We start from the raw sequence: 27,565 nt of genomic DNA, 5'->3' as shown, positions 1-27,565 counted from the left end.
TTTTATCTTAGTGCAATATTTCTTCCTGGTTACAGACCACTAATACAACTTCATGTAGCATAGCCAAGGGAAGAGGAATGAAAGTGTCACAATAACATCTTAGTGCCAACTGATTAGATGTTTGATTTCTGTGAATAGGCGCTATGAAATTATTCTTTATTGTATTCTTTTGGCTAAGTAAGGGAATGAATTAATTGGATACAGAGAAAAAGTGCAAGTTCGGAACAAACCAGAAGGCATCCAATTTCACCATCCTATTTCCACAGCAATCTGCTTTGGTTTTCTGTAGCAGGTTTTCAAAGATAGTAGCAGGTTAGAATCTGGTGGATAGGTGGATAACTGCTGTCTGACATATCACCCTCTCGTTATGTGCAGTCTTCTGCAAAAACAGTAGTAGGGACTGATCGATATTGGTAGGATGTAAAGGTACCCCTGTATCAGAGTGCTGCTCACAGAAGCCCTGAAATGTATCAAACAACACAATATGTAGATAGAACGATCTGCCAAAAACTGTAAAGTGCTACAAAATGCACCCTGGTACATTAATAGCTTCCCATGATTGTTCATTTAAATACTACAAGACTGGTGGGGGGAGCTATGTATGGTACACATTTCTCATACAAACCTTTAATGTACAGTGGGGCAACTACTAAATTAACATAACTTTTACTGCAACGCAGCCAAGTTTGTTACAGACTGCCATTTCCCTTCATTGATGCCTCCTATAAGACACCCTTCTCCACTTTTTTGGCCAGCAGTGATGGAAAGTGTGGTCGAGAGTGCTATCAAGCGGCACTTACTCAGCCATAACATGCGCACTAACGGTCGATTTGGGTTCTGTCAGGGCCACTAAGCTCCTGACCACATCATAGCCTTAGTTCTTAGGACAAAAAAAACTAAACTCAGAGCAGGAGGAGAGAGTAACTGCCCTCGACATCAAGGCAGCATTTGACTGAGGGTGGTGTCAAGGAGCCCTAGCAAAACCGAAGTCAATGTGAATCAGGGGAAACCTTTCCACTAGTTTGAGTCATATCCAGCACAAAGGAAGATGGTTGTGGTTATTGGAGGTCAATCATCTCAGTCCCAGGACATTGCTGCAGGAATTCCTCAGGGTAATGTCCTAGGCCCAGTCATCATCAGCTGTTCCATAATGACCTCCCCTCCATCATAAGATCAGAAGTGGGGATGTTCACAGGTGATTACACAACGTTCAGCATTATTTGCAACTCCTCAGATACTGAAGCAGTCCGTGCCCATATGCAAGACCTAGACAATATTCAAGCTTGGGCTGATAAATGACAAGTAACATTCATGCAATGCAATGCCAGGCAATGACCAACTCCAACAAGAGAGATCTTAATGTTTAATTGACTGCCACTTCTCTTCAAGGAATGCCTACCTTGAAGAAGTTTTGCTCTTCTCTCCATCAGGATTTTCGTATCGCTCTTCTGCCTTGCTCACCTTCATTGCTTTCCATTTCTCTCCTGGTGTTTGACAAGGTGTTTACCAAAACCCGCTTTCACAGCCATATTTCCTTCCTCAGTGACTGTCTCCGTCTCCAACTTACCCCACGTGGATTTCAACTGAAGTTCCATCCCTCATGTTTCGAACCCACCCAGGATTACAGGTATCTCAGGGACATACAACGCTCCTCGGACTGCTGTTCTCGTCGTATTCTGAGATCCACACTCAGTGCCATGCGCCGCCATATGAACACACTCGCTCTCCAGCAGCATCGCCGCACCCTTTTTCAAAGCTGCGCGTGCCCCCAGTTTCATTTTATTCTTCGTCTCATCCAACACCTCAACAAGAAACTTTCTCTCTTTCTTTCAGGTACAAAGGAACGCAAGCTCCAACATCTCATCGACACCAACACCCATCCAGGACCCTTCACCCCTGCCTGTCCCTCTGTCCCCATCCCGTCTTCTAATCCCAGCCCCGGCCGTGTATTCACCATACCCCCTGATCTTCCCCCCTCCAATGCTGAACGTTCAGTGCTCAGCAGAGGACTTAGTTTCATACCCTTATGCCCTCATCTCAATGAATTTCAGGTTCGGCACGATGCTGAACGCTTCTTCCGCCGCCTTAGTCTCCATGCTTACTTCTTTGGGCAGGAGTCCTCTCCCTGTTAAACGGATTGTTTTACCCACCTCCAATATTCTCCCTCCACCTGGACCCCTCCCTCTGGATTCTTACCTTCTCTCGATCTTTTCATTGGGAACTGTCGGCGTGACATTAGTCGTCTTAATTTCTCTGCTCCTCTCACCCACTCTAACCTGTCTCTCTCTGAACTTGCTGCACTCCATTCTCTCAGGTCCAACCCTGACATTATCATCAAACCCGCTGACAAGGGTGGTGCTGTTGTTGTCTGGCGCACTGACCTCTACCTCACAGAGGCTGAGCATCAACTCACAGACACTTCCTCCTACCTCTCCCTGGACCATAACCCCATCACTGAACATCAAGCCATTGTTTCCAGGACTATTACTGACCTCATCTCCTCTGGAGATCTTCCTTCCACATCTTCCAACCTCAGTCTCCCAACCTCGCACGGCCCGCTTCTATCTCCTACCCAAAATCCACAAACAGGACTGTCCTGGCAGACCGATCATGTCAGCCTGTTCCTGCCCCACGGAACTCATTTCTTGCTATCTTGACTCCATTCTCTCTCCCCTTGTCCAGTCCCTTCCCACCTACATCCGTGATTCCTCTGACACCCTACATCATATCAACAATTTCCAGTTCCCTGGCCCCAAATGCCTCCTCTTCACCATGGACATCCAATCCCTCTACACCTCCATCCCCCACGGGATGGTCTGATGGCTCTCCGCTTCTTCCTCGAACAAAGGCCTGAACAATCCCCATCCACCACTACTCTCCTCCGTCCAGCTGAACTTGTTCTCACACTGAACAATTTCTCCTTAAACTCCTCTCACTTCCTCCAAATAAAAGGTGTGGCCATGGGTACCCACATGGGCCCCAGCTATGCCTGTCTCTTTATGGGGTATGTGGAACATTCCTTGTTCCAGTCCACCTCCGGCCCCCTCCTACAACTCTTTCTCCAATACATCGATGATTACTTTGGTGCTGCTTCATGCTCTCATCTGGACCTGGAAAAATTTATTAAGTTTGTTTCCAATTTCCACCCCTCCATCATTTTCACATGGTCCATCTCTGACACTTCCCATTCCTTCCTTGACCTCTCTGTCTCAATTTCTGATGATAGACTGTCCACCAATATCCATTACAAGCCTACTGACTCCCACAGCTACCTCGACTACAGCTCCTCACACCCCGCTTCCTGTAAGGACTCCATCCCATTCTCTCAGTTCCTTCGCCTCCGTTGCATCTGTTCTGATGATGCCACTTTCAAAAACACTTCCTCTGACATGTCCTCCTTCTTCCTTAACCGAGGTTTTCCACCCACGGTGGTTGACAGGGCCCTCAACCGTGTCCAGCCCATCTCCTGCACATCCACCCTTAAACCTTCTTCTCCCTCCCAGAAACATGATAGGGTCCCTCTTGTCTTCACTTATCACCCCATCAGCCTCCACATTCAAAGGATCATCCTCCACCATTTCCGCCAACTCCAGCATGATGCCACCACCAAATACATCTTCCCTTAAACCCCTCTGATGGCATTCCGCAGGGAACATTCCCTCTGGGACACCCTGGTCCACTCCTCTATCACCCCCTACACCTCAACCCCCTCCCACGGCATCTCCCCATGCAACCACAGAAGGTGCAACACTTGCCCCTTTACTTCCCCTCTCCTCACCGTCCAAGGACCCAAACACTCCTTTCAAGTGAAGCAGCATTTCACTTGCACTTCCCTCAACTTATTCTACTGCATTCATTGCTCCCAATGTGGTTTCCTCTACATTGGAGAGACCAAACGCAGATTGGGTGACCGCTTTGCAAAACACCTTCGGTCTGTCCGCAAGCATAACCCAGACCTCCCTGTCGCTTGCCATTTCAACACTCCACCCTGCTCTCATGCCCAATGTCCGTCCTTGGCTTGCTGCATTGTTCCAGTGAAGCTCAACGCAAACTGGAGGAACAGCACCTCATCTTCCGACTAGGCACTTTACAGCCTTCCAGAGTGAATATTGAGTTCAACAATTTTAGATCATGAACTCTCTCCTCCACCCCCACCCCCTTTCCGATTTTCCCCCTCCTTTTTGTTTTTTCCAATAATTTATATATATTTTTCTTTTCCCACCTACTTCCATTATTTTTAAGTGTATTTCCATCCAGTGTTTTATCTCTACCTTTTAGCCTATTTTGATCCCTTCCCCCCCCACCCCCCCACCCCACCCCACTAGGGCTATCTGTACCTTGCTCATCCTGCTTTCTACCCTTAATTAGCACATTCCTTTAGATAATATCACCACCTTCAACACCTCTTTGTGCTTTTGTCTGTGACATCTTTTGGTTATCTCCACCTATCACTGGCCCTTTATCCAGCTCTACTTGTCTCCCCCCCCACCTCCAACTCCCCCTTTAAACCAGCTTATATTTCACCTCTCTTCTATTTTTACTTAGTTCTGTTGAAGGGTCATTTGGACTCGAAACATTAACTGTGCTCCTCTCCACAGATGCTGTCAGACCTGCTGAGTTTTTCCAGGTATTTTTGTTTTTGTCCAACAATAGAGAATCTAAGTATCGCCCCATGACAATTAATGGCACTATCATTAGTGAATCCCACAGTATCAACATCCAGGGGGTTATCATTGACCAGAAGCTAAACTGGACCAGTCATATAAACACTGTGGCTACAAGAGCTGGTCAGAGGCTAGGAATTCTCTGCTAAGTAATTCGTCTCATGACTCCCCAAAACCTGTCCACTATCTACAAGGCACAAGTCAGGAGTGTGATGGAATGGTGTCCACCTGCCTGGATGAGTGCAGCTCCAACAACACTGAAGAAGCTCAACACCATCCAGGACAAAGCAGCCAGCTTAACTGGCACTGCTTCCACTACAATAAACATTGTGCACCACCAACGCACAATGCAGCAGTGTATACCATCTTCAAGATGCACTGCAGCAACTCACCATGGCTCCTTCAACAGCACCTTCCAAAACCGCAACCTCTACCATCTAGAAGGACAAGGGCAACAGATGTATGGGAACACCATCACCTGCAAGTTCCCCCCAAAGCCACACACGATCCTGATTTGGAACTATATTAATGTTCTTTCACGATTGCTGGATCAAAATCCTGGAACTCCCTTTCTAACAACATATGGACCACAGCGGTTCAAGAAGTCAGCAAACCATTACCTTCTTAAAGGCAATTAGGGATGGGCAATAAATGCTGAGCAGCGCCCACATTCCATGAACAAAAATATAAAAAGTAACCAACTGATGGAAATAGCAGCTCCCTCCTCTGGCTTACTTGATTTAATAATATTTCTGCAGTCCTATTTGAAAAACAAGGTATACTCTTCTGCTTCCATGACTGCTTGTTGACATGGTTGATGGCTCCCAATCACACTTTATTTCCAATTGGAATGGACAGCAATGTCTATTTCGGTTACTGCAGGCTTAAAGTCTGTAGCAGGACTTGATCTCGACTCTCAAGCTACCAATTAGAGGTTTAAGTCATGTCTGGAGCTTGCCCATTAAAACATTAATCAAACTGTGCCAAACCCACTCGAATTTTCAGTTTCAACAATATTTGTTGGACACGTTAACCCAACATTACATGAACAGATGGTTAGCACAAGAACATAGCCTATACTGCTGCGTATTTGTAAGGAATAAGACAATGCTGTTCAAAAATCTGTAGCAACAAATCAGAACCAAAAGAAATTACTCACCTGTTTGCATCTGGCCAGAGATTAAACATAAATTCCAAATTCTAAGGAAGTCAAGGCAGATGTTAAATCAGAGGCCACACATTGACAAAGTAGTATAATTCTGTACACAGATTTTGATGACTTAATGGGGGATTTCAGAATATGAAAATACTAGAATAGTATATATATCTTCTAAAGATAATCTGTACTTTTGTGACTTTTTACAATGTGAAGACTGAATCTCCTTTAATGTTACTTTTTTTTTACATGAATGACAAACGGGTGTGACCTGAATAATGAACCAATTTTCAATTTAGCTAGGACAGTAGTAAATCATGCATGGTCTTATTATCTAAGAAGATGTTCCCAAAACAAAATTTAGAGAAATTAAATATTTTTATCAATTGGTTGTCATTGATGACTGACCAGAGCTGTTGTTGCATGGCTGTCACTATATAAAAAAAACTAAGCTTTATTGGACCAAGAAGCTCAAAACAGTGATTGATTCCACTAATTAAATCTGATGACAATTAATTAATATTCTGTTTAAATAATAAAACTGATATCATGAGTAACGATACATAGGAACTACTAAACTACCTAAAGATGTACATTAAATAACTCAAAACAGCTAATTTTCAGATTATTTGTCTTTTTTCTTCTATTACACATCAAGGCTGGATTTTCATCCTTGAGGTAGGAATTGCAAGTCAGGCCATTTCCTGATGTAGCGATCCCACCTGCTGCTTAGCAATTCCTCTCCTACACTATTTGCATGGTGGGGTGGTGGGAACTGGTTGGAGCCAGGGCCACCACCTTCTGAAGCAGGCCCAAGGTGGAAACAGAGGTGAGAAAGTTAGAATACCCATCTCCATTCACTGAGATATTGGTCCAGTTCTGTGAAAAATTAGGCACCCTAACCCACCTTTCATCACCTCCACCCACTCCCTCATGCCCCCTCATTAACCCCTCATATTCTTCTCCATTTCCCCATGCCCTCTCACCCTGTATCCACTATGGACAGAACTCACGAGTCCGATAAAACACTGGGAAGTCATAAGATAATCATGAAACTTTCAAGGTGAACAAACTGCCATTTAAAAACCTTCAAAAAGTTTAATCCTTAGGAGCTCATAAAACTGTCAAACACAGCCATTCAAACTCTGCTTGAAAAACTTTAACCCTCTTAAGTACGCAAAACTGTCAAAATAAACTAACAGCCATTCAAAAAACTTAAATCCTATTAACTGTTCATAAAACTATCAAACAAGGCTCACAGTCCCTTCAACAACTTTATCAACAATCCCTGCTGAGCCGAATCTATTAGTAGGGCTTGGAGCTCAACCAAGCATTCATAATTGGATTCCAAATATAGCTGCATCAACAAAGCCGCTAGAGCTCGATACATTAAAATAGCTATCTACTCCACTACTTCAAAAGGTTGAACAGGTAGCTGAATCAAAGAAAAGATCAAATCACAGGGGGAAATTGACAATTAAATTCTTAGTCCCTATACTCTTGAAGTGTCCTAATGCAGCTGAACACTTTCACAATGCTGGTCAATTTAATGGTCATTTACCTTTTCTAAACAAAGTACTATCATTAATCATTGTCTTAAAAACATATTTAACTTATCATACACCATTACATTAGGATATGTGAAGTTGCCAACACCTTTTGAACTCACCTGTGAAAAGGTTCCTGGCTCCAGACTAGGGTTCCTCCCATTGTTCATGATTCCTCTGAAGTGCAGTGAATCATGTCACCTAACAAAATGGGCCGCAATTCATGGAAACAATGGAGGGATATAAAATGCCCTCCCCCACAATGGAGTAGGCAAGAGTGGGATTGCTACATGGGGGCTCATTACCTGCACCCTTATCCTGTAGCAATAAAACTCCCACAATGACAGCGGGAATCACGGAAATGGATCAGACAGCCATTTTAAAATCCCACCCACCTCCATTCCAACATAAATTAAGATATGATATTCTGGGCCCAACCAATCTTCTGTTGAAATAAATGTCTTAACATTTTTGAAAATGCCTATGCTCTCTCATTTAAAGGTTTATGGAAGGAATTTCATGAATCTTGATTTTAACAAATTAACTTGTTGCTGTAAAACAAAATTCATTTTTCCGCAAAATTAAACAAGAATCCCTTTGGAGTAGAATCAGACATCTATATCATGCACACTTTTTTACATTAAATACATTGCAGAGTTAGGTGCTGCATCAGGTTCATTTCTCATTCCAGAATTGTTGAAAATTGATGTTTGTTCAAAACAAAATCACCAATTTTTTAAGCATTTTGACAATTAAGCATCAATGCATAATAATCTAAATAATCTGTAAGAGTCACATTCATACAATAACCTCATAACTAAAGTAGAAATATTGCAGACCAGGCTGTCAAATAAGTATGTACCACGTGTTATAACACAAATGAGAAAAAGCTGACAATATAGCTTCCAGCTGAGAAGATTTTGGTTTTTTTAAGAAAAAACAAATAATTCCTTTACATGGAAGTGGTCCAGAAATTTAATTGAATAGAACTTGAGTGTGACTTCTGCTTACTTTTCAGGCATGAAGTGCTCTGCCATAATGCATCACCTTTCTTTCACTCACTTCCTTCGAAGTTCAAGGGGAGTTATCGCCATGCTATTTGAGGTGCATTTTACCCACACTACCTAGCAAGATTGAAATTGATTGCTAATCTATAAATATGATAAAATTTCACTTTTGCCAGGGAACACAAACCTAGATTTAGTTTCTCGGGCATTATTGGGACTACTAAAGTTCTAATATGCCAAACAAGAAGTGTGCATATTATTGCCATAACTGCACTGCCTGCCATATTGGTTAACAGAAAATATCTGACCTTTGCCCACAACAGAAACAGGATTTTACAGAGTCACAGGATCTTTACAACGCAGAAGGAGGCCATTCAGCCCATTGAGTCTGCACTATCTGAAAGAGCATTTTACTTAGTCCCAACTCACCTGCCTTATCCCCATAATCTTACACATTCATTCTTTTCAGATAGCAATCCAATTCTCTTTTGCATACCTTGATTAAACCTGCCTCCACCACCCTCTCAGGAAGTTTGTTCCAAACTCCACCACCATCTGGGTGAAAGAATTTTTCCTCATATCACTTTTACTGCTTTTACCAATTATTTTGAATCTGTGCCTTCTAGTTCTTGATAATTCCTTGAGTGGGAACGGTTTCTCACTGTTTACCTTGTCCATACCTCTCAGGTTCTTGAATATCTCTATCAAGTCTCCTCTCAGCCTTCTTTTCTTCAAGGAAAACAGACCCAGCCTCTCCAACCTACTCTCATAGTTACAGTTCTTCATCCCTGGAATCATTCTTGTGAACCTCCTCTGTACTCTCTCCAATTCCTTCACATCCTTCCACAAGTATGGCACCCAGAACTGGACACAGTACTCCAGATGAGGCCTAACTAATGTTTTATACAAGTTCAACATGACCTCCTTACTCTTGTATTTAATGACTCTATTAATAAAGCCTAAGATACTATATGCTTTATTAACTGCTCTCTCAACATGCCCTGCCATCTTCAATGACTTATGTACATATACACCAAGGTCACTCTGTTCCTGCATCTCCTTCAGAGTTTCACCCTTTATTTTATACCATCTCTCCATATTCTTCCTGCCACAATGAATCCCTCACACTTCATCTGCTACTTACTTGCCTGCCCAATCCACCAACATGTCTATGTCCTTTTGAAGTTCAAGACTATCCTCATCACAGTTGACAATATTTCTAATCTTCGTATCATCTGCAAATTATGACATCATGTCCTGAATACCACAGTCTAGGTCATTGATATATATCAGGAAAAGCAAGGGTCCCAACACTGACCCCTGGGGAACTCCACTGCAAACCTTCCTCCAATCTGAGAAATATCCATTAACTACTACTCTTTGTTTCCTGTCCCTCAGCCAATTTCTTATCCAAGTGACTACTCTCTCCTTTATTCCATGAGCTAGAATTTTGATCACAAGTCTGTTGTGTGGCACTGTATCAAATGCCTTTTGAAAATCCATACACCCACATCAACAGCATTGCCCTTATCAACATTCTCTGTTACCTATTCAAAAAACTCCAGCAAGCTAATTAAACATGATTTTCCCTTAATGAACCCATGCTGGCTTTCATTAATTGTCTTGCACTTGTTTTGATTTTGTCCCGAACTATAGTTTCCAGAAGTTTCCTTTTCGCTAAAGTCAAACTGACTGGTCTGTAGTTGCCAGCTTTATCCTTGCACCTCTTTTGAACAAGGGCGTAACATTCACAATTCTCCAGTCTTCTGGCACCACCCATGTCTAAGGAAGACTGGAAGATTATCACTAGTGCCTCTACAGTTCCCACTCTCATCTCCCTCAGTACCCTTGGATGCACCTCATCCAGTCTTGATACCTTATCAATTTTAAGTAAAGATAGCCTTTCTAAAGCCTCCTCCTTTTTAATTGTAAATTCTTCTAGTGTACCGGTTACCTCCTTTCTCACCTCAGCCTGGGTAGCACCTTCTTCCTTTGTAAAGACTGATGCAAAGTACTCATTTAATACCTCCGTTATTTCCTCTGCCCCCACAAGCGAGTCCCCTGTTTTTATCCCTCATCAGTCCAACTCTTTCTTTTACCACCCTTTTATTATTTATACACTGATAGAAAACCTTGGGATTCCCTTTTATATTAGCTGCGAGTCTCATTTCATGCTTTCTCCTTGCTTTTCTTATTAGTCTTTTTCACTTCTCCTCTGGTCCTTCTATATTCAGCCTGATTCTTCATTGTATTTTGACCTGACATCTGTCGTACGCGCACTTCTTCCTTTTCATCTTCACCTCTATCTCTCGTCATCCAGGGTGCTCTGGATTTATTTGTCCTGCCTTTCCCTTTCAAAGGAATATACCTTCTAACACCGCCTGCAAAACTTGTTCTTTGAAGGCAGCCCATTGTTCAGTCACTGTCTTTTCTGCCAACATTTCATTCCAACTCACATGACTCAGATCCATTCTCATCCCATGAAATTGACTTTCCCCCAATTAATTATCTCTACTCTGGATTGTTCCTTGTCCTTTTCCATGGCCAACCTAAACCTTATGATACAATAGTCACTGTCCCCTAAATGCTCTCCCACTGACGTTTGATCCACTTGGGCCAACTCATTCTGCAGAATCAGGTCGAAAGTGCCTTCCCTCTTGTTAGACTGGAAACATACTGCTGCAGATAATTATCTTGAATACATTCCAGGAACTCTCACCCCTCTTATACCTGTGCACTATTCTTATCTGACTTTATATTAGGATAATTGAAGTTCCCCATTATAATTACTCTATAATTCTTGCACCTCTCTGTAATTTCTTTCTCTACATCCCTTCCAATAGTTGGCGGTCTATATACTACAACAATGTTATTGCACCTTTTTCATTCCTTACCTCTAGCCAGAAAGATTCTGTCCTTGACCCCCAGAACATTCTCTCTCTCTCTCTCTCTCTCTCTCCAGTACTGCAATGCCATCTTTAATCAATACTGCCACTCGCCCCCGCTTTTTCTCCTTTCCTGTCTCTCCTAATCACCTTGTAACCAGAGGCAGAATTTTCCGGTCAGCGTGCGAGGGTGGGCCCGACACACTGACGCATAAAATGACGCGTGATGATGTCAGGTATGCGTCCTAACATCATCGGACTTAGTAGCGATGTTTTGTTTGGAGGGCACGCGCCCACCAATACGTAAACGGCCTAGTAAGGCCATTAAGGATCTAATTAAAGTTATTCTAAATGCTGCCCATCCAGCCTTAAGGTTGATGATCCTCCCCCTCCTAACTCCCCAATCCCTGGCACCATATTCCCTGCAGCCCTTACCCAACTCGCCCCAGATTCTCATACTGCCTATCCCCCAATTTTTGGGTGCCCAATCCCCAACCTGGCATTGCCCAACCTTCCAATTCCCAACCTGATTCATATCCCATCGTACTATCTGAGGTTCCTCAGGCCACACCATTCAAGCACAGGAAAAGTACACAGCACTTCCCACACACAAACAGAATTTTTGGGTCATGGATTAGCATCAAATTAACTCTCTCTTAACTAATGAAAAATAAAAAGGAAAGGATTCTGGGGGTTGTAGTAAAGCTGAGACTATTCCTCAAAGGATCAAATTGGCTGCAACAAAATGACAAATAAGCAAAGAAAACAAAAAGAAATGAGCAGTAAAAGACAGAGAAGGGTTGATAAACTACTCAACAAGAACTCTGGAGAGAGGTCAAGGACAGACTTAAAACCAAAACAGCAAGAAATACTTTGAACATGCACAAAGCAAACTGCACCAAGAAGACATTAGAGAGGAGAAATGAAGCACTAGGAAAAAGTAAAAATATTGAATATGCAAAAGATACTGGGGGCAAGATTTGATTAATCCTGCAAATGGGTCTAGGGATCGTGATGCAGGATTAACCTGCCCATGTTCCTTCCGATCCAGGAAGTGTGAAAACTTCAGGCTACTTGCTCAATTAAGTGATTTCTGCATGCAGCCCAGCAGTGGACATGCTGTTGCATGGCTGCACAACTTGACAAGTTTGTTCAGGATAGGACCACTTAAAACTAGCCTGCATTGCTTAATGCCAGTCTGCACTTCTTAAAGGCATATTCTGGTGCAGCAGTTTGCTCATGCCTAATATCTTTCTCACATCCTACTTTCCCCTCATCCCACAATCTTCTCTGATTTACAAGTCTCTGACATGGCCAAAAGGATGGTGAGAGGTGCTGTAACAGAGGGATGCGAAGATGTGTGACTGTTGTTGAATGGGGAATTGGGGTGGTGTTTACTGGTACTGCAGCCAGATTGAAGGGGATGTGTTGGTTGCCTCCTTCCATCCTTCTTCTCCTGAGCGGCTCCATATACTTGGTGACGAGATTGTGCAAGGTGCAGCAAGCTGCAATGAATCGTGACACACACTCTGTAGAGTCCAGCAGTGTTTCTTCAGGGTGGTCCGGGCACTGCAAGCATTACTTAAACGCCCCAATGTTCTTCTCGATTGTAGCTGCAGCGATCTTGTTATATGCATGCTGCCCAGGTGTGCTTGGGTTGAATACATGAATCATGAGCCAGGTGGTCAATGGATAGTCCCTGTTTCCCAGCAGCCAGCAGCCACCATCCAGTTTGATGTGGTGACTCCAATAATAAGGGAACAGCAGACTGGCTCAGAATAAAGGAATCATGACTGCTGCCATGGCACCAGGCATTCACCTGCATGACGTGCTGAGCTTGGAGACACAAAAATACACAGTGAGTGGAATGCTTTGCAGTTGTGCTACATCCCTGAATTTACATGCAGTGTTCTGGAAAGCTGTGTAGTCGGTGGCATCCCTGGACCATGGGGAAGCCCTCTATCATGGCAAAGCCATGTGCACACCCTGTCTGCTTTTCTGCAGAAAGAGAGGAGGCAATTTATTACCCTTTCTTCCCACACAATGCATCAGCTACCTCTCTTATAGAACAGTGGACAGTGAACTGAACTGCAAGATGTTGGAGATGACCCCTGCTCCAACCTGGAAGGAGCCTGACACAAAGTAGCTCATGACCAGAGTCATCTTCACAGTCACTGGCATTGACCTCCTTGCCTTGCTTTTAAGCTGCACATCTACCTACAGCATGTGGCTGATTTCAAGGAGCAACTCTTTAGCGAATTCCTGGTTGAGGTTGAAGAAAGAGAATTCTTCCATAAGGACCTGGGGTGGATATGATCTCCTTCTAAAAGCCCTCCTGCCTCTGATCAGCTTGTCCTCCTTCATCTTGCCTCATTCTCCCCATCATGCTGCAAGCAAATGGGGGTGGAAACTACAGCACCCATGACCAGGTGCAAGAGGTCTGAGCAGAGCCGTTGAAGTGAAATCTACTTGTTAAAGCAGCCCTCTATAGACATCACAACTTTAAGTAGCATACAAACCACAAAATACTTTTACTAACTTAGCAACAGCCAGTAAAAGTCAATCAGCAACTAACCTGAAAGCAGCTTTAAATAGTGCAGGTGGGGGTTCTTCCTGTTGCTGACCATACGCATGAGGTCAAGAGGGGGCATCAGTAGAAGCAGTGAGGTTGAAAATGGTATTGCTACAGTTACATCAACATAATGATTGATGTCATCATCTGCCTGCTCTGCATACCTCTGGCACACAATCCCAACTAATGATCTCTCCAAAATGGCATCCAGTAGTGCCCACACCAGAAGTGTGGGCGCCATTCTACATCTGAACCTGCATAGGTAGAACCCTGCATAGGGTGCTATAAATCCAAATTTTGTGGCAATTGAAGCTAAAAAGACTACAAAGGGGAAAAAAGCTAAAATAAAAAAGAGTAATTTTAAAGTAAAAAATGAAGATTTAAAAAACAATGATGAGATTAGGAAGATTGCAGGGTACAGCATAAAGGGCTAAGCTTGATTTCAAGCTGTGGTCCTCCTTTATCATACTATCATTTGAAAACATGAGCTATTTATTTTGATGGCAACCAGTAAAGTGTCTCACTTGGTGCTCCAGCAAAACAGGCAGTAATGGAGAAGTTTCCAAAATAATTGCCGGTTCATAAGTCAAAAGTTCAAACTGAAAAACGGCTATACTAAGTAAATGGAATAAGAGGAACAATTTAGACTCTGGAATTCAGTTGTCTCAAAAAAAAAATGTTTGTACCATTTTTAAAATGTGCTACAATTTTGTAACAAGAAAAGAATAGAATTACTTTTTTCTGAGATGCATATATTTCATACATTTGTGTAATAACATGAGGAGGCATTTCAGTTAGAATGAGGTAAATGGACAAGTCTAGTGAGTGGAATGCTGGTAACCTTCCAGCTTTGGAAGCCTTATAGTTCTGCAGTTCCACACAAACGCATTTAAAATGCGCTACCTTCAGCCACAGGACCTTGTGTTGCCCTTGTTTTTATAAGACATCTGACAACAAGCCATCCATGAATCATTATGAAATATAAGAGCAATTCACTCAAAAAGGCTTAAGGGCTTGAAGGAAAGAACCTGCAAATCTTTTACTGACCAAGGCACATTTATTTCAAACCTTGCAGAGTTTAAGAGATGCAAGTTTTACATATGTTGCTGGAATGTTGCTTTTGAATATGAAAGAAGAAATTAATAATATATTTTTCAACTAAAGCTAATAGTGGAACAAGGTCAGCAACCTTCATTTGTTTAAGTGTAATGTAAATAGAATTTGTTTCTCACCCCCCTGTCAACCTCCCCAACCCCACCCAACTATATTCAAGTTCTGAATTACCTGGAAAAACTCAGCAGGTCTGGCAGCATCGGCGGAGAAGAAAAGAGTTGACGTTTCGAGTCCTCATGACTCGAAACGTCAACTCTTTTCTTCTCCGCCGATGCTGCCAGACCTGCTGAGTTTTTCCAGGTAATTCTGTTTTTGTTTTGGATTTCCAGCATCCGCAGTTTTTTTGTTTTTATATTCAAGTTCTGCCTTGGGCAAATATATCATAATCTAACTTAGTCATCGGACCGGGAATGTCTCAATACAATTGCTGATCTGTGATAAGTTAGTTGATCTCAATAGGGTAGACACTAGAATTGCAGAGTTCACAGCTCTGAGTGTTATCCAGTGACCGTTCTGGAAAGGGCACCTGCATCCAGATCAAGCAAACAGAACCAGAATATGTTGCCCTGGGTCAATTAACCTGCTAAAACTCACTGTCTAGTCTCATACCTGAAATGTAGGCAGTTGAGCAAGACACTGCTACCATTACCTGTAAAACCAAACACCAAGCATGGCCTACTTCTCTAGCGGAGTAAATGAGAGAGGAAGAAAATGGGAAAAAGATACACTCTGTCCTTTCAACTTTTAAGGCCTGGGCTTGAATGCAGTCTAGACTCATGGAATAAAACTCTCTGCTGGCCATAAGAACCCCAAAGTGGGTAATCTGAACCTGTGAACATGCAAAAGCCAAATACAGTGGATGTTGGAAATCTCCTTAGGACTTGCCTCCATCATGGTTTACAGGGCCTCAACTATAGAATCAGAGTTACAACTCATCAAGCCCACGGTGGCTCACTGCAAAAGCAGTTTGGCTAGTCCCACTCCCCTGGTGACCTGCAATTCCTTTCCTTTCAGGTGCTTATCCAATTCCCTTTTAAAAGCCACAATTGAACCTGCCTCCACTAGATTCTCATGCAGTGCATTCCAAATCCAAACCATTCAATATGTTTTTCTTTGTGTCGCTTTTGGTGTCCTCTGGTTCTCGACTCGTCTGCTACTGGGAATAGTTTTGCCCCATTTACTCATGATTTTGAACACCCTTATCAAGTCTCCTCTCAACTTTCTCTAAAGTAAACAAAACCAGCTTCTCCAATCTATCCACTTAATTGAAGTCTTCCATCCCTGGAACCATTCTCATAAATCATTTCTGCACTCTCAAAAGTCTTAACATCTTTCCTAAAGTGCAGTGTCCATAATTGAACACAATACTCCAGTTAAGGCCAAATCAGTGTTTAATAAAGTTCATTGTAACTTCCTTGCTGTTCTATATGCCTCTTTATAAAGCCCAGGATTGTGTATGCCTTTTTAATCACTTTTTCAATCTATCCTGCCACCTTCAGCGATTTGTGCATTTAAATCCCAGGTTTCTCTGTTCCTGCACTCACTTTAGGATTGTACCTTTTATTTCCTCATTCTTCATTATTACTACCAAAATGTATCATTTTGCATTTCTCTGCTTTAAATTTCAGCTATGTGTCTGCCCATTCCACCAGCACATGTCCTCTTGAAATCTATCAATATCCTTCTCACAGTTCATCATACTTCCAAGTTTTGTGTCAGCTACTCTGCATACCTATGTTTGTTATTAATATATCTCAAGAAAAACAGTAGTCATAGTGCTGACCTCAGTATATCTTCCAGTTCATTCCACTTCTGCACTTCTACTCTCACCCCTTACCCTCTCTCCCCAGAGCCATGATAGGGTTCTCCTGGTCTTCACCTGTGTTAGCCATCGGTCAGTTGGTAGCCTACCTATCAGCCAGAGGTTGTGGTTTCAAGTCCCACTCCAAGACTTGAGCACAAAGAACTAGGCTGACACTCCAATGCAGTAGTGTGGAAGTGCTGCACTGTTGGAGGTGCCGTCTTTCAGATAAGACGTTAAACCGAGGTTCCACTTCCTCTCTGAGGTGGATGTGAAAGAACCCATGGCACTGTTTCGAAGAAGAGCAGGGGAGTTATTTTGGTGCCCGGTCCAATATTTATCCCTCAATCAACATCACAGATTATTGGTCATTATCACATTGTTGTTTGCAGGAATTCATGGGCTGAAGTTGGCTGCTACGTTTCCAACATTACAACATCGACAACATTTCAGAAGTACTTTTAAAAATTTATTCTTTCATGGAATGTGGCCATCACTGGTTAGGCCATCATTTATTTCCCATCCCTAACTTCCCTTGAGAAGATGGTGCTGAGCCGCTTCCTGAACCGTTGCAGTCCATGTGTAATAGGTACAACCACAGTGCTGTTAGGATGCGAGTTCCAGGATTTTAACCCAGCGACAATGAAGGAATGACAAAATAGTTCTAAATCAGGATGGTGTGTTGCTTGGAGGGGTACTTGCAGGCGGTGGTGTTCCCATGCATCTGCTGTGCTTGTCCTTCAAGATGGTGAAGGTCATGGGTTTGGCAACTGCTGTCGAAGGAGCCTTGGTAGCAAGTTGCTGCAGTAAATCTTATACATGGTACTTGCTGCTGCCACTGTGCATTGATGGTGGAGGGAGTGAATGTTTAAGATGGTGCATGGGGTGCTAATAAAGTGGACAACTTTGTGCTGGATGGTGTTGAACTTCTTGAGTGTTGTTAGAGCTGCACTCATCCAGGCAAGTGGAGAATTTTCCATCACACTCTTGCCTTGTAGATAGTGAACAGGCTTTGGGGAGTCAGGTGGTGAGCTACTTGCCACATAATTCCCAGCCTCTGACCTGCTCTTGTAGCCACAGTATTCATATGGCTGGTCCAGTTCAGTTTCTGGTCAATGGTAACCCCCAGGATGTTGATAGTGGGGGACTCAGTGCTGGTAATGCCATTGAATGTCAAGGGGAAGTGGTTAGATTAACTCTTGGTGGAGATGTTCATTGCCTGCACGAATATTACTTGCCACTTTATCAGGCAAAGCCTGGATGTTGTCCAGGTCTTGCTACAAATGGACATGAACTGCATCAATATCTGAGGAATCTTGAATGATGCTGAATGTTGTACAATCATCAGCGAATATCCCCACTTCTAACCTTATGATGGAGGAGAGGTCATTGATGAAGTTGAAGATGCCACTACCTTGAGAAACTCCTGCAGCAATGTCCTCCAATAGCCACAACCATCTTTCTCTGTGCTAGGTATGACTCCAACAAGCGGAGAGTTTTCCCCGATTCCCACTGACTCCAGTTTTGCTAGGGTTCCTTGATGCCACACTCGGTCAAATGTCAAGGGCAATCATGCTCACCTCACCTCTTGAGCTCAGTTCTTTTGTCCATTTTTGGACCAAGGTTGTAATGAGGTCAGGAGATGAGTGGCCCTGGCAGAACCCAAAGGGAGTGCCAGTGTGCATGTTATTGCTGAGTAAGTACCACTTGATAGCACTGTCGACAACAACTTTCATAATTTTGTTGATGAACGAGAGTAGACTGATGGGGTGGTAGCTGGCTGAGTTGGATTTGTCTTGCTTTTGGTGGACAGGGCTTAGGTGGACAAGTCTGCACAATACCAGTGTTGTAGCTGTACTGGAAAAGCATGGCTAGGGGCACTAATTCTGGAGCACCAGTCTTCAGCACTAATGTGGGAATGTTATCAGGGTCCATAGCCTTTGCAGTATCCAGTGCCTTCAGCCATTTCTTGATATCACATGGAGTGAATCAAACTGGCTGAAGACTGGTACCTAAGATGCTGGGGTCTTCAGGGGGAGGCCGAGATGGATCATCCACCTGGCACTTCCCCAGATGATGATTGCAAATGCTTCAGCATTGTCTTTTGTACTGATATGCTGGGCTTCCCCCATCATTGATGATGGAGATATTTGTGGAGCCTCCTTCTCCAGTAGGTTGTTTAATTATCCATTACCATTCATAACTGGATGTGGCAAGACTATAGAGCTTAGATCCGATTTATTGGTTCTGGGATTGCTTAGCTCCGTCTATCACATGCTGTTTATGATGCAACAATCCTGTGTTGTAGCTTCACTGGGTTGCCACACAATTTTTAGGTTTGCCTGGTGCTGCTGCTGCTGGAATGCCCTTCTGCACTCTTCATTGAACCAATGTTGATTCTCCAGCTTGATGGTAATGGTAAAGTGGAGGATTTGCCAGGCTATGAGTTTACAAATTGTAGTTGAACACAATTCTGCTGCTTCTGATGGCCCACAAAGTTTCATGGATGCCTAGCTTTGCATTCCTAGACGTGTTTGAAATATATCCCATTTAGCATGGTGGTAATACCGCACAGCATGGTGGAAGGTATCCACAGGGCTTCATTTCCACAAAGTGGTCACTCCTACTGATGCCGCCATGAAGAAATGCATTTGTGATTGGTGAGGATGACATCATAAAGAGATTTTCCTCTTGTTGGTTCCCTCTACATCTGCCACCAACCCAGGCTAGTAGCTATATCCTTTAGGACTCTGCCAGCTCAGTAGTGGTGCTACTGAGCCATTCTTGGTGATGGACTTAGAAGTCCCCTACACGGAGTCCATTGTGTGCCCTTGCCACCCTCAGTGCTTCTTTCAATATGGAGGAGTACTGATTCATCAGCTGGGGGGGGTCGCGATGGTAGGCTTCATGGGGTCTGGAGTCAATGTTGAGGGCAACTCCCTCCCAATGTGATGCCATCTGTCCTGCCGGTGGGAATGTATACGGGGATGCTGATGGTGGTGTCTGGGACATTGTCTGTAAGGTATGATTCCTCGAGTATGACTATATCATGCTGTCGCTTGACTAGTCTATGGGACAGCTCTCCCAATTTTGACAGAATCCCACCAATGTTGGCAAGGAGGACTTTGCAACATCAACAGTGTGCTGATGCTATTTCCAGTGCCTAGGTCGATGCCAGTGGTCCGTCTGGTTTCATTCCTTATTGATGTTTCTGTAGCAGTTTCATACAACTGAATGGCTTGCTAGGCTATTTCAGACAGTGTTTAAAAGTCAACCACCTTGCTGTTGGTCTGGAGTCACATGTAGGCCAGACCAGGTAAGGACAGCAGGTTTCCTTCCCTGAAGGACACTAGTGAACCAGAGAGGTGTTTGTGATAATCGACAATAGTTTCATGATCACCAATAGTGAGACTAGCTTTTAATTCTGAATTTTATTAATTGAATTTGAATTCCATCAGCTGCTGTGGTGGGATTTGAACCCATGGGCCCAGAGTATCAGCATGCACTTCTAGGTTGCTAGCTCAGTGACATTATCACTACACCACCACCTCTCCCAGCTTCATGGGCAGCAAAGCGCTTTGGGACGTCTGATGGTCGTGGAAAGTGCTAAATAAATGCATGTCTTTCTTCCTTTCACCTTCCACTCACCAGCCTCCCTCAATGGATCATTCTCCACCACCTCCAGAATGATACCACCAAACACATCTTCTCCTTTTCCCATACAGCATAGTGAAGGGTTTATTCCGTGTGAAATTCTGGTCCACTCCTCAATCCTCTCCATTTCCCCACGCAAACAGAGGATTTGCAGTATCTGCCCTTCTACCTCCTCCATTCTCACTGCCCAAGCCCCCAAACATTCCTTTCCAGGGGAAACAGCTGTATTATGTAGTACCTATGAGAGTTCTATCCTGATACTACAAAGCTATTCAATTTTCCCTCAATTTGATAAGCATAAGTTTATTCAAAACATAAATTTAAAGATTCTGTGTCAACATGAGAAGTAGCAAGAGATTTTATTCCATTTAATTTTAATGGAAAAATGTGTTTTGAAAAGACGAAATCATCTTTTTTACTGGCACAGATACACAGTTACATCACTAAATTCAATTTAGTAAAAGTATATTTTTGGAATAATAAAATTGCAATGAAGTCAGAGCAGCAGAGGTTTATGTTTATTTTGCACCCAGACTTGAAATGACTGGGGTGAATTCATTTAGTATTTGCTTGTACTTGCCTTTCACCCTTGAGAATGACAAAAGAGCGTTATGCACAAAGTACCTTGCTTTACCAAAAATTTGAGACTGGACACATTTTTTCAAAAGTGAATAGTAGATGACTGTATTAATCAAGGTGAGCATGGTTTAGCCACATTAATCTAGGAAGAAAGATTAAACAACATTTGCCTCTTCAACACTTTTTAGAGCTAACATTACATTATATTCGTACAATACTTTGCTGAAACAATGACTGCTATTTGCTCAATTGAACTGTAGAGTTGTTTTTAACACTGTTTTATTATATATTGTTTCATTTCCATGATTGTAAAAAATACCTGAACAGGACCAATACTTTTGTTTCTACCTCCTGGCATTCCATCCTCCCTGATTGCTGCAAAAAAAATAAAAACATATCAGCTTAACAACAATACCATTAGTGCATTTACAAGACTGATTTTCATTTTCATTTGAGTGCAAGTTTTGTGCTCTTGTCACACACCAATTAGAAAAAAGGCAGATGATGTACCCCAAGTTTCTGCCAATGTTACTCTGGGCTAACCATTAATAGTCAAGTAACAATTACGTTAAGGCATTCTTGTGTTGAATCTCTTTCAAATCTTGTGGGAAAGCAGCTGACATTGAATCGCCTCCTCCCCCTTTAATACTGATGGAACTATGAATCGGATCACAGTAACCTGTGCCGTTCTTTTCAATGTGCCTAGTTACGAAATAGGAGACCATGCGGCCCCTCGAGCCTGCTCTGCTATTCAATAAGATCATGGCTGATCTGTTTGTGTTTCGAATTCTACATTCTACCCCAAATAACCTTTGATTCCCTTGCCTAACAAGAATCTATCTGCCTCTGCCTTAAAAATATTCAATGACCTCTTCTTCCCCCGCCTTCTGAGGCAGGGAGTTCCAAAGTCACACAACCCTGAGAGAAAAAAATTCTCCATCTCTGTCCTAAAAAGCCGACCCCTAATTTTAAAACAGTGCCCCCTAGTTCTGGACTCACCCACCCTTTCCATGTCCACCTTGTCAAGAACATTCAGGATCTTATATACTTCAATCAAGTCATCCCTCACTCTTCTAAACTCAAGTGGAAACAAGCCCAGCCTGTCCAACCTATCCTTATAAGACAACCCACTCATTCCAGATATTATTCTAGTAAACCTCATTAGGGCTGCCTCCAATGCACTTACATCCTTCCTTAAATAAGGAGACCAAAACTGCACACAGTATTCAAGATGTGGTTTCACCAATGCCCTGTATAACTGAAGCATAACATCCTTACTAACTTTTTATGGCTCATGCACTAAAACACCTAGATCCCTCTGCACCTCAGTTTTAAAATTCCTAATTTTTAATAAAAGGAAATTATGGTGTTTTAAAAAATGGTTACTAAAATATTTCCCCCACAGATAAATTATTGCAACTAAATATCCCGAAAAATATTGATTTTGAAGAATATATGTAATAGGGGTTACTGAGAATCCACAAAACTTCAGACAAATAGACTTTGTGCAGGTTTTAACTGTGCATTTAATATAAAAATAAATTCCTTCAATATCTTAAGAACATGAATTTCCTTTCCAATTAAGTAGCTCAATATAATATCTCATAAAATAAGGTTAGAATTTCCTTCATCCCATATTCCTAAAAATCTGCACTCCACTAATGTAAAAATGTTATATTCTATGACACCAAACTTTGGGTCATGCTGTGTTTCAACCCTGGCAAAACCTTTCAAATTATTTTAATCAAAATCTTGGTCCAATAACAAATACATTTGTAAATGGTCAACGAGTCCCAAAACTGAATGCCCAGTAACCAAAAGGTGCAACAATGCCAAACCATTTCCCAAATAACCAGTTAAGCTAGGTTACCATTTGTTATCTTAAAGCTGTGAACCAGTTTTCCAAGGTATTACAAGGTTGTCTGCCACTCAGTATCAGTTTGATGAAGTATTTAAAAATCAAGGGAAAAATCAGGTGGACTTTTCAATATTTTAACTAATATTTATGAAAAGCATTTCTGAGATATTATTTAGTTTTAAGATTGGAACATAGAAGGAAATTCCCTGGGGTCCTTTACTACAATTTTAGATGCCAACAGCACATTGTATTACTATGAAATACTGGGCATGAAGGCGTGCTTTGTATCACATTGCACGTGACAATGCAATCCAAGTGACTGGTGCATTAAACGCTGGCGCATCTTAAGTGTGTCAAGCTTATTAAGGGCCCAAACTCTGGTTAGACATAAAAACACATAATATGATCAAAATGCCCCACTGACACCCCAAAGACAAAAATTGGACTCCATCATACCCATTTTCAGAGCACAAAATAGGTCTAAAAATTATCAATGTTGTGATGCTAAGCTCAAACAGCACCAGATGTATGTCCAATGCCATACCAGTTTGGTTGATATTGAGGTGTTCCTTGAAGCTGCCCGAAATAGGTGCCAAGGATCTTTCATTTGCAAGTGATGGGCCAAATGCCAATTTCATAATTCTGCACCATAATTTGGCAGTCATTCCAGGTTTTTCTGCTAGAGGCCACCAACAAAATGGTGTTTTTTTTTTCTCTTTATCTTAATTTGGAGCAAGGAAAAGCAGGAATTTTCCTCCTGGCTCCACAGCAATGCTGTGGGCTACTGCCAGCCTGCACATGTCCCTTTTGTTCAGCTCCTCACTCCTACCCCACCCCACAATTAGACCTGAGGGCTACTGCTAGGTTAAATCGGTATGAGATAATAAGCTGCCTCTTGACATTGGATTGGCCTCCACAGCACAGCGCAATTATGAAAATGAGGCCCATGGTTCAATTTGCATAAGGGTTAGCCCTCCAGCTTCTGTAACATGCATCAAACACTTTGGGTGGAATCATCCCAGATTTGCAATATTGTGGTAGTGAGCAGATAAAATGACAGCCACAATGGTGGCTTTTCACACCGTATCATCTCAAACCTGCTGCGTTAATTATGCATTCCTGGGAAACACACTGTTTCCGTGGCAGGCGGGCTCTCATTCAACACCACGCCATTACCTTGCTGCTTCATCATGCCGGGCGCCATACTTAAAGTCCAGCCTATTGCACAGTGCTTCCAGCCCACGACTGCTGCAAGACGACATAATGGCCCCGAAAGGCAAAAAGACTGCACCCCCTCAGGTTCAATTACACTTCCCTCCAGCGCCTTTAGGGCACAGAGAAGGCTCGCCATGATGTCCTCTACCCCTCTCTGACTGCAGGATTGGCAGCAACCTCACTAACCCAGCTTGGGAGGTGGTGGCAGCAGTGGTCAGCGCCAACGATCTGCAAAAGAGGACAGCCACCCAGTGCTGATAAAGGATGAATAGCTTCATCCGTTCTGCCAAGGTAATTCACTCGTCTTATCACTTTCAACTCTCACACTCACAAACCCATCACACATCCACAGGTATCTCACACCTCAAGGGACAACACCACCAACTCTCACACACACCCTCACATCTCCATCAGGCTCATATAACCTATCGAGCTCACGTCCTCAACCTGTCCATGGCTCCACTCGCCACACAAATATTCCACACAGTGCCATGTGCGGGTGGGGGTGGGGGGGGAGTTGGTGGGTGGAGTTGCCCACATTAGGCCCCTCAGACACTTTGAGGGGTGTGCCATCACACTGATTGGTTAGGATGTGGACCGTGCCTGGAGTGATGGTGAGGTTGGTGGCGAACACCCTCGCAAGATCCTGCACCAAATCATCCCTCTCTCAACGAAAACGTGAGTGCCCTCTCTCCTGCTTTTGACTCTGCTGCCATACACTACTAATCTCTATTTTGGTTCACAGGGAGCTCTGCCAAGCGACTGACACCCTCAGCTCCATCCATGTCCTCACCACCAGCCAAGAGGAAACCTCCTCCATTGATGAGCTGGAAATAAGCAGCCTGGAAGACCTGGCACAGTGCTTACCCCCTGCACCAGCACAGAGACACACGCCTCGGTGGAACTTAGATCTAGAGCAGGCTCGGGTTCACAATCTGTTGGTCATTGCATGGACATATGTCCGCAGTAGCAGGATGGAGGTTTATGCGGGCTCCCCGGCACGTGGAGGACTGCTGGGGATCAGGCATCTGTGAGGCCCCAGTCAGATATCAAGCCTCTAGATTTGGCCATCCAACTCATCCTGGAGAGTCAGCAGAGGGCGGGGGGGCGGAGGGGGTGGTGGGGAACGAGACACATCTCACAGAGCTGGTCGACACCCTCGGCAGAGTGGCATGCAGGCTGGAGGGGTGTGTCCGCCTGCTCTCTGATGAAGCTTTACTCCCTCGCCTCTTCACACTCCTTCGTCCTCCCCAGACTCCCTCCCCCCCTGCACTCCTTCCTTTACACCTACCTCCCCAGTTGCCATCTTATCCCCCATTACCCCCTCGTCTCCCCGTACTCCCCACCGTCCCAACCTCACCCCCGACACCTTCATTCCCCCCCTCCCAACCTCACCCCCAACACCTTCATTCCCCCCCTCCCAACCTCACCCGACACCTTCATTCCCCGCTCCCAACCTCAAACCCTCCACACCTTCATTCCCCCACTCCCAACCTGACCCCCAACACTTTCAATCCCCCCATTCCCAACCTCACACCACGACATCTTCATTCCCCCGACACCATCATTTCTCCCCCTTCCAACCTCACCCCGACACCTTCATTCTCCTACACCCAACCTCACCTTCCCCCAGACACCTTCATTCCCCACTCCCCGCCTCAGCCCCCGACATTTTCATTCCCCCCAACACCTTCATTCCTCCCACAACCTCACCCCCTGACAACTTCATTCCCCCTCCCAACCTCAAACCCAACACTTTCATTCCCTTCTCCCGACCTCATTCCCCTGACACCTTCATTCTTCCCCTCCCAACCTCATCCCCCAACACCTATCTGACCCCGACACCTCTTCCTCTCACAGTTGATCCTAGACCTTCCTCTCCCACCCTTAGATCATCATCGGTTGTGAGCATCAACGGTGTCTTTACATCTTCTGTGAGCTGCTTTGCAGCAGGGCCATGTCCATAAGAACCCACCCAGCATGCCATGGATGCTCCTCAAGGATCCTGTTGCTGTTGGGCACCAGCATCTTCTGCTCTCAGATGCTCACGATGTGAGCAAGGCCCTGGCAGTAAATCCTGACTTATGCACGTCACAATTGTCAAGACATGTTTTGCACCGACACGTTTTCCTGCCGACATGGGTGGACGATCCAGCAGGGGGCGATGAATCTGGCGGGCCTGCTTTATAATGATATGCTGATGTATTACAATGAGGTTCCCGATGTCTGATGGCAGGGAATGTGGCCCACCATTGGTGGGCAGAGCGGACGATTGCAAACTGATTTCATGACGTCATGAAATCGATTTCTGGCCTTCTCCATATTGTCCACTCACGCCACTGAACATGCCTGACGCCACTGGGCAAGGAAAATCCCGGCCATCATTAATCTGATGCTCAAGATCAAGCCACAACCTCTCATTGCCTAATGCAAGAGTTACCATGATGAATGTGCTCTCTTAAACAGAATTTATCTTTTTTCTATTTGTAATGAGTGGCTGCACTCCATCTAGTGTCACTATTTCCCCAGGAGCAGTCTGCTACCTAAATAGGAACTATGGATATTGATCATTATTTGCAAGTTTTGGGGGAAGAAGAAAGTGGAGTTGAGGAAGCACGCATGATGGATGAATTTTCACCTTAAGTGATCAAGCAGAAAATAATCTTAACTGCTACTTGAATACATGCCAAAGTAATCATACATGTTTGCAGGAAAGCCTGCATGAAGAAGCTACTAATCTCTAAGGAGAACAAGTCAGAACTTTTTTTATTATCCTGAGGCCAAACCAATAAACCACTTTAAGGATAGAGAAGGTTGTCAGTGTCCAAAAAGATGATTGCAACTTGGAATTTACGCTGCTCGGTCTCCCAAGCAACAGTAAGAGATTTATGGCAAAGCTCCCTCAACCTGCTGTGCATGCTTGCATAACGCTGATCACAGATACCTTCTTGTTCAATCCACATTATTCATCAATTTCCCCATGGAAAACAGGTGGCAACTCAAAGAATCCCACACTTTTATAAACTAGTTGAATTCGCCAAGATATTGTGGATAGTACATGTTGCTATATGGGTCCTTAGCCATAGAACCATTTGCCTTTATTAATTCTTTCATAGAATGTTCATATCACTGGCTAGGCCAGAATTTGTTGACTCTCCCTGAGTGCCCTTGAGAAAGTGATGATGAACCACCTTCTGGAACTGCTGCGGTCCATGTGTTGCAGGTACACCCACAGTGCTGTTAGGAAGGAAGTTCCAGGATTTTGTTCCAGTGGCAGTAAAAGAACAGCGATTTAGTTCCAAGTCAAGACGGTGTGTGGCTTGAAGAGGATGTTGGGAGCAGGTGATGTGCTCCCATGCATCTACTGCCCTTGATTTCAAGATGGTAGAGGTTGTGGGTTTGGAAGGTGCTGTGGAAGAAGTCCTTGCTAGTTGATGTAGTGCATCTTATTTATGGTACACACTGCCGCCACTGTATGTTGGTATTGGAGGGGGCTTCAAAAACAGAAAGGAAA

General features: G+C 43.6%; 1 protein-coding gene across 1 annotated transcript in view; it reads right to left on the bottom strand.

Annotated features, from left to right (window-relative positions):
- Positions 1-27,565, bottom strand: part of LOC121281537 (nuclear receptor subfamily 6 group A member 1) — a 170,652-nt gene that overhangs the window by 44,664 nt on the left and 98,423 nt on the right. Inside the window, exon 3 of the mRNA XM_041194486.1 lies at positions 21,298-21,353. Within this exon, the coding sequence (XP_041050420.1) occupies positions 21,298-21,353 (56 nt within the window). The remainder of the gene's footprint in view (positions 1-21,297; positions 21,354-27,565) is intronic.

Source organism: Carcharodon carcharias, chromosome 8 (assembly GCF_017639515.1).
Source record: "Carcharodon carcharias isolate sCarCar2 chromosome 8, sCarCar2.pri, whole genome shotgun sequence".
NCBI lineage: Eukaryota > Metazoa > Chordata > Chondrichthyes > Lamniformes > Lamnidae > Carcharodon > Carcharodon carcharias.
This window is presented reverse-complemented; position numbering and strand designations above follow the sequence as displayed.